Below are 7,896 nucleotides of genomic sequence, written 5' to 3'. Positions count from 1 at the left end.
CTGAGGAGGAGAGAGCTTCCTGTGGAGCTCCGAGACCTGAGGAGGAGAGAGCTTCCTGTGGAGCTCCGAGACCTGAGGAGGAGAGAGCTTCCTGTGGAGCTCCGAGACCTGAGGAGGAGAGAGCTTCCTGTGGAGCTCCGAGACCTGAGGAGGAGAGAGCTTCCTGTGGAGCTCCGAGACCTGAGGAGGAGAGAGCTTCCTGTGGAGCTCCGAGACCTGAGGAGGAGAGAGCTTCCTGTGGAGCTCCGAGACCTGAGGAGGAGAGAGCTTCCTGTGGAGCTCCGAGACCTGAGGAGGAGAGAGCTTCCTGTGGAGCTCCGAGACCTGAGGAGGAGAGAGCTTCCTGTGGAGCTCCGAGACCTGAGGAGGAGAGAGCTTCCTGTGGAGCTCCGAGACCTGAGGAGGAGAGAGCTTCCTGTGGAGCTCCGAGACCTGAGGAGGAGAGAGCTTCCTGTGGAGCTCCGAGACCTGAGGAGGAGAGAGCTTCCTGTGGAGCTCCGAGACCTGAGGAGGAGAGAGCTTCCTGTGGAGCTCCGAGACCTGAGGAGGAGAGAGCTTCCTGTGGAGCTCCGAGACCTGAGGAGGAGAGAGCTTCCTGTGGAGCTCCGAGACCTGAGGAGGAGAGAGCTTCCTGTGGAGCTCCGAGACCTGAGGAGGAGAGAGCTTCCTGTGGAGCTCCGAGACCTGAGGAGGAGAGAGCTTCCTGTGGAGCTCCGAGACCTGAGGAGGAGAGAGCTTCCTGTGGAGCTCCGAGACCTGAGGAGGAGAGAGCTTCCTGTGGAGCTCAGAGACAGGATTGTTTGAAGGCACAGATCTGGAGAAGATTTGGGGGAAGGGTGGGGGGCACTAAAACCAAAAAAAACACTGCTGAATGTTCCAGAGAGCACATTGGCTTTCCTAAGTTATAGAGACAATCCGCTCGCCTTTGTTTTAGGGGGGTGGAACTGTGGGAATGGCATTACACATTTGGTGGACATGTCTGAGGATAAAATCATTTTGGAATACTTGGCTTTAAGATTTTGACAGTGCTCCGCCCCATGCTAGAGCCGAATCCTACAGCTTTATTGAAAAAAATTCAAAGATTTAGAAATGGGGAGCGTTATCGTAAGTCATTCCTCCCCACTGCCATCAGGCTGTTCAACAAACAAGGCCCAAACAGAAGTAACCCGCGCCCCCCACCTAACCAGTCCCTGCAAGTCCCATCCACAGACTGAACATCAAACTGCAGATCATTGCTTGTCTCTTTTTTGTCTTTTTATCCCCCTTTTCTTTTTGTTCATTTATCCCTAATATTATTGTTGTCATAGTTTGTACTTCACTCTCTGTACCCTCTCTGCTGCTGTAACGCTGTGAATTTCCCCACTGTGGGACTAATAAAGGATTATCTTATCTTATCTTTCAAACCAACTCTGTACGGCAGCCGTGGCTGAGAAGTGGAGCGCAGCACCTTAGGTGTTGTGGACTGCTCTGCTATGGATCCCCCTCCCTTTTGACTACTCTTCTTGTTCCCGTAGTCAGGGCCTATTAATACTGTACACATACCCCTACCCCCTGGGGCTTCCCCTTGTCTTGTGTCTGTATTCATCTGGTTGATAATTAGTTTTTCTGACTATTTATTATGAGGTCATTGCTATGATACTATTTTTTTAACACCTTGCCTGTAGGACCTGGTTTCCCCTAGCGGACCTCATTATGACTAGTCTTAAAATTCCCTCTTCTTGCTGTTTGGCCTTTGAGTGATTGCCAGTTCTGACCTGTAGACCAGATTGGAACTGGCAGAGTTTTCCATCAGAGATTGTAGTAAATGTAGTGGGGCTGTTCATGCCCCTGCCCACCATACACCCGCCCCAACACGCCCAAAATCTCTGCTCCGGCAGTGAGCACCAACCTTTTTTTTTATGCACCTTTAAATGTGTTGCGGACATTTTCTAAATACAGGCAGTCCCCTGCTTAAGAACACCCGACTTGCATACGACCCCTAGTTACAAACAAACCTCTGTTTTTTGGTTATCTACTATATTTTGGTCACGGGCTACAATAACCAGCTATAACAGTTATCACAGGTGTCTGTAATGAAGCTTTAGTGTTAATTCTGGTTCTTATGACAACCCAACATTTTTAAAATCCAATTGTCACAGAGACCAAAAAAAATTTTGGCTCGGGTTACAATTATAAAATATACAGTATCGACTTACATACAAATTCAACTTAAGAACAAAGAACCTATCTTGTATGTAACCCGGGGACTGCCTGTATATGTGTAAGCAGTTTGCACTAAAAAGAGTGTGCAAAGTCAGACAAAAAAGTGGCGCCGGGGCTTTAATAAAGGTGGTCACTGTGCTTGTTACCCTCCTGTGTTTTGCCCCCTGAGAGGGCAATCCTGGCGCGTTGTGCCTTCATGTCTGCATTCCTTTAATAAAAACCATTGAAATTCCTTTCCAAAGAAGTTTGGTACAACCAGGACTATTCCTAGAGCTGGTCGCCCCAACAGTCTATGTAATCTAGTGAGAAGAGTGACCTGCGCTGCCGGCCCAAAATACCTGCGGAGAGGTGCAGAAGTCTCATAGACCCTTACAGAAATCTCGCGATTGCCTCAAAACGTTGTGCTCCAAAAAAGGAACCACCATTTCTGTCCAGGCCTGGTTCATGAGTTTTAGTTTTTCTTAAATTCTGTTGAATTGTTCATTTTCATAGAAATGTGATTTATTTTTACTTTTGTCAGATTCAAGTAATTTCTGTGACCATTGTGGGGTTTTCTATTATTATACGAGGGGGGACCAACAATTTGTCCATGTGTGTAAGTAAACGTATGGTGTAAGTTGAGACCAAGTAAATAATCCACCATCAAATCTTTCCTCACAGGTTACAAATGGCGAAATAATAAAGTGTAAATCATTGTGCCGAAGGAATGGCTGAACCCTCACTATTCCCAACCTTTTCCTATACTAACAATGATGTAGTGAGTTGATCCCAAACATTATGAAGCCAACAGTGGGGGGGGGGGGGATTTATCAGAAGTGTCTGAGGTAAAACTCTTCTAGTTATTGCTTTGATTATCTACACACATTGCTTTGGTTTATATTTAATCCATTTGAAATGCTTTGACTTTTGTTAATTGCTAATTTCAATAAAGTTTAATTGAACAGAAAACTGTTCTAGTTGCCCAATCAGAGTTCAGCTTTAGTTTTATAAACAGCTGTGAGAAAATGAAAGCCGAGCTCTGATTGGTTGCCATGGGTAATTAGTACAGTTCTGCTCTCAAACACTTCTGATAAGTGTGTTTTTAATACTCACCTGTAAATTACTTGTTCACATTACATTAGTTATTAATAGGAACAATTACAGGAAATCTATCGTCTGGAATCTAGTAGCCGGGGATGAATGTAGATACCCCAGGGCAGTGTAATCCTCCACCACCTCCTCACACATTCACATAGCGGCTCTCATGGTGCCACTGGTTTCGGGAAAGCCCTTGGTCTCCCACTGGCTTCACAATTGGTGCAGATGTGTAAGGAGGCTTCACTTTACATATTAGGAAAGCAGAGCAGAACTATTAATAGATGTGTAGTGGTAAATTACCTCATATCCTGTCCCCCCATTACACACACATTACAAAACACATGAGGTAAAGTGGACAAACCCCTTTAAGAGTGCATTCACACGGCGGTAGGCCTGCCTGGCGGGTATACCGCTGTGCGCTAGAGAGGTGGAGGTGACCCCTCAATAGGAAAATAGCAGCACACGACCGCACACTCGGGAAAAGGTAGAGCATGTTCTATCTTTTCCTGGTGTATAGCGCGGGGTGTTACCACCACCGGGCCGCCATTGCCGTCTATGGGAACGTATATGCAGCTGCACATACATCCCCACAGACGGCTATCTGAATGTGCACAAAATGTTAGAGTTGGTGGAGATGGTGTTAGGGATCTCTCAAAAAGAAAGATTTATAAATCTGATTCTTTCTTTTCTTTTCGGTAAATGCAAATAGCACAGGCGGTCCCCTACTTAAGAACACCCGACTTACAGACAACCATAGTTGCAGACAGACCCCTCTGACCTCTGGTGAAGCTTTCTAAAACTAAAGTAAGCAGCTCCTAGTGCTCGATCAAACGCCGCAGTGTTAGAGTGATAGCGTTACCGGAAACCTCCGGTAACGCTATCTAACACTGTGGCGGGGTACAGTGTAATTGTCGGAGAGCTCGCAAAGCTGTCCGACGTATTCATGAGTGGGCGGGGTTGGGGCGTGGCTAGGGGCGGTGACTGCCGCCTAGCGCGCGGCAGTCACTGCTGGCCTATGGAGCGAGCGAGCGAGCGGGCGGTCCGGGGAAGAGGCAGCGCCTCGGACCGCCCCCTCATGAATACATCGGACAGCTTTGCGAGCTGTCCGATGATTACATTGTACTCTGCCGCAGTGTTTGATCGCGTTACCGGAGGTTTCCGGTAACGCTATCACTGTAACACTGCGGCGTTTGTTCAAGCACTAGGAGCTGCTTACTCCTGGTGCCGAAAATTGAGGTGACAGGTCCTCTTTAAAATCCCATTCTTGTAATTTTCTGTGGATTCACGGAACAGATTCTCACATTCGCTTCTTTCTCCCCATTTCAGCGCAGTCACATCACACACGTCCTTTCTCACCAAATAACCAGTAAGACCAGTGATTTTTTTTTTTTATTAATAATCATCTTTTTATTTCCTTTTTTATACGTTTTATTATTCAGTGCTCTCAGCTCAATGGATTTCAAACCAGCTTATAAAAAAATGCACGTTATTCTTTTTTTTATTTGTGTTTTTGCTTTTTTTTAAAACAATGTGTCAACCCCTTTTTTTTTTTTTTAAACTTTGTTCTTTAAATAAATTATCACCTTTTCCTCCAATTTCCTATTCAGCCCTAGATCCTCGATAGAGACGGGCTTTATCCGGAAAAAAAAAGAAACCTTGTTTGCTTCGGCTCAACAAACATAAATATGCACATATTATTACCACACAAATAAAGAATAAATACTCCCAAATAAGTTAAAAACAACATTTCAAAAAGATCTCGCCAGGTTTTCATTTTTTTATACATTTTTTTTTCTACTGTTCATTTTTTACTTTACATAAAGTTTTTAACGCTCTGTCGACTTTTTGTGTCATTTTTTTTTGTTTTAATTTCAAGAGATCCTACAACATTCTACTAAACACAGTCAAAAAAACCACACGGAACCTAGAACACAAATAACTAACTAAAATTAAGGGCCCGAGAGATTCACTCCCGTCCCGACTACCGTATATAGTTATTTTTTTTTTTAAGTATTAGAAAGAAAGAAAAAAGCACAAAAAAATTGATTCAAATCAAATAGCGAAATTAACACATTCACTGAAATGTCTAGGGCGTTAACCTAAAAAAAAATAAACGAAAAAACGAGTTATAGAACAGACGTTAACTAATAAACAACCAAATTTTCTCTAGCTAGTTTTTTTTTTTTTTTGCTACACAATTATTCAATGCCAAGCTGATTCAACTCATAGATAATGGAATTTTTTTGGTAAAATTAAGACCCCAGTCCCACTTTCCAAAATGTTTTACTCCAATTTTTAACATTATTTTTTACATTTTTTTGAGGGGTACATTGAGAAAAACTTGTTCTAGCCCATTTGGAGCAGACTTGAATTCAATATATTTTCAAAATTTTTTCAAATTTTTTTTTTATGTTTTTTTTTAACATTTGAAATATCATAATAGTATAATAATCCTAATAATTAAATATATGCTCATTTTTAGCAGTAATATTCATGAATTTTATTCTAACGCAAATTCCAATCAATCAGAATTTCCATTCAGTAGAATAAACTTTAAAAAGTGGTTTTACTAGTTTTTTTTCACCATAAATATATATTTTTTTTATTTTATCCATAATCCAATTATATATATATATTAAACTGAGCACAGTTTTTTTCCCTCAATGTAACACACATCAAAATTTCATTTCTTAATTAAATTTGGATCTTCTGTATTTTTTTGGATTTAATAGAAAAAAATTGCAAATCTTTCTTTGGATAAGTGAGACTTGAGCTTAAATTTTACCCAGTCTAGATATCATCTAACCCAAACCTGGCACAATTATCAATAACAATAATAATAATAATAATAATGATAATAATAATAATAATAATAATAATTAATAAAAAATACACAATTATTTCCCATCATGTCTATGGATGTTGTATGTTTTAATTAATAAAACAGGGGCCACTGTGTAAAATATAGAAAGACTGTCTGAATGAAAAGGCGTTTTTCTTAACAAGTCCCAAAAATTGGGAATCCTGGAACATATAAATATATTGCATTTCAAATCTAAAACCTATTTCACTGGTATTTTTTATTTAATTTTTTTGCAATAAAAACTTGGGGGAATAAAAAAAAAAACAATAAAATATGAATTATTGCAAGTTGTGTATTTTTAGTTGCATGTGACCTTCCTTCTTATGACCAGTCCACAAAATACAAAAAAAAAAATATATGATCAAAAATATTTTTTTTTTAAAACTTGCCGACTTGGAATGAAAATGTGATATTTAAATTTTTTTTTTTTAAAGACCCCCAAGTTATTTTTGCATAATAGGTTGCACTTTGATTCTTCCTGGAAGCCACTAGCATTGAAAGGGGTTTTTATTATCTAATAAAAAAGTTTTTTTTTTGTTCTGTCGCTTTACCCCGTAAGAGCTTTTATTTTTTGATATATTTTTCATGGATTCCTATTTTGGGACAAGTGCGAAAGGCTTAAAATGCTCATTGAGATTTTTTTTTCTCCTTTTTTATAAAAATAGATATTTTTTGTTTTTGTTTTTCTCTCGTTTCTGCTCCCACTCTCATTTCTTCGTTTATTACTCTTTAGGAGAAGAGAGGACATGGAGTGGTGGGGGGAGGGAGGGAATGAAATGGTGCTAAGCCATACGGCATCCAGATATTCAACCAGTTCATGGCCAAAAGTGAGAGAGGTAAAAAGCACATGCTATCTTACTTGACACCTCATCTCATGCCAACCATGGTGGTTGATAAGTTTTCGACCAAAACTTTGCTCATCTTGAATAGTGTCCAACCACATCTTTTTGGTTACACCATGTTCTGAAGGTTCTAAGATAGCAAGAGAAATATCATGACTATTTTGTAGGCAATATGCCCATTGAGTCAGTACCACTGATATCAATTCCAACGCCAAACCTTAGAAAAGTCAGAACGGCATGCAAGCCATATGTTCGGTCAACACCTATCTTGGTGGACCACAGCTTATCCTTGGGGGAGGCTCAAATTGAGACCTCCTCCCCTGTCTATAATTTCAAGGGTGGCAGGATGTGATGCATATCTAGACCTTGACCCTCTTCCTCTCTCACGACCCCACCCCTCCACTCATTGCCCACTCCTTCATGCTTTGTGTTGTTTACTAGTTTTGAATGAAACTTGCAGGACCCTATCTCCCAGCCGGTATCCATTCAGACTGGCAATAGCCATGGCCGCCTCGTCGTAGTTTGTCATGGTGACGAATCCGAAACCTTTGCACTTGTTTGTGGTGAAGTCCCGGATAACTTTGACGTTTGTCACTGCCCCGAATGGGCCAAACAGTTGCCACAGCACGCTCTCGTCAGCCTCCGGGGATAGGTTGTAGACAAAGATGCACCAGCCGGCAGAGGTAGGACCTGTCAAACTGACTCCAGCAAGGTTGGTAACACTGTCGATGGTAATGGGTGAGAACCTAGGGAGGAAAGAGAGCGGACTACATTGGGTGTAAGGAATAGGTCCATGAGAGTGAAAAGGAGGAGTGAATGATAAGAAGAGAAGGACACTGAGAAGATTCAAGAACCTTCAAATAAAGTATTTGTGAAGCAATCACACAATTCATTACTTGATCTATAGAATGA

General features: G+C 41.4%; 1 protein-coding gene across 5 annotated transcripts in view; it reads right to left on the bottom strand.

Annotated features, from left to right (window-relative positions):
* Positions 1–5,228: 5,228 nt before the first annotated feature.
* The window catches only part of ELAVL3 (ELAV like RNA binding protein 3), a 39,346-nt gene continuing 36,678 nt past the window's right edge, over positions 5,229–7,896 (bottom strand). For 3 of the 5 annotated variants that reach the window (XM_072149617.1, XM_072149620.1, XM_072149618.1), the window contains one exon: positions 5,229–7,751. In XM_072149617.1, coding sequence (XP_072005718.1) covers positions 7,403–7,751 — 349 coding nt within the window. In that variant the 3' untranslated portion in view covers positions 5,229–7,402. The remainder of the gene's footprint in view (positions 7,752–7,896) is intronic. The other 2 variants (XM_072149619.1, XM_072149621.1) reach the window with 1 other exon arrangement.

The sequence above is a fragment of the Engystomops pustulosus genome, chromosome 4 (genome assembly GCF_040894005.1).
Source record: "Engystomops pustulosus chromosome 4, aEngPut4.maternal, whole genome shotgun sequence".
Classification (NCBI taxonomy): domain Eukaryota; kingdom Metazoa; phylum Chordata; class Amphibia; order Anura; family Leptodactylidae; genus Engystomops; species Engystomops pustulosus.
The sequence above is the reverse complement of the archived record's forward strand: the minus strand, read 5'-3'. Positions and strand labels throughout refer to the sequence as shown.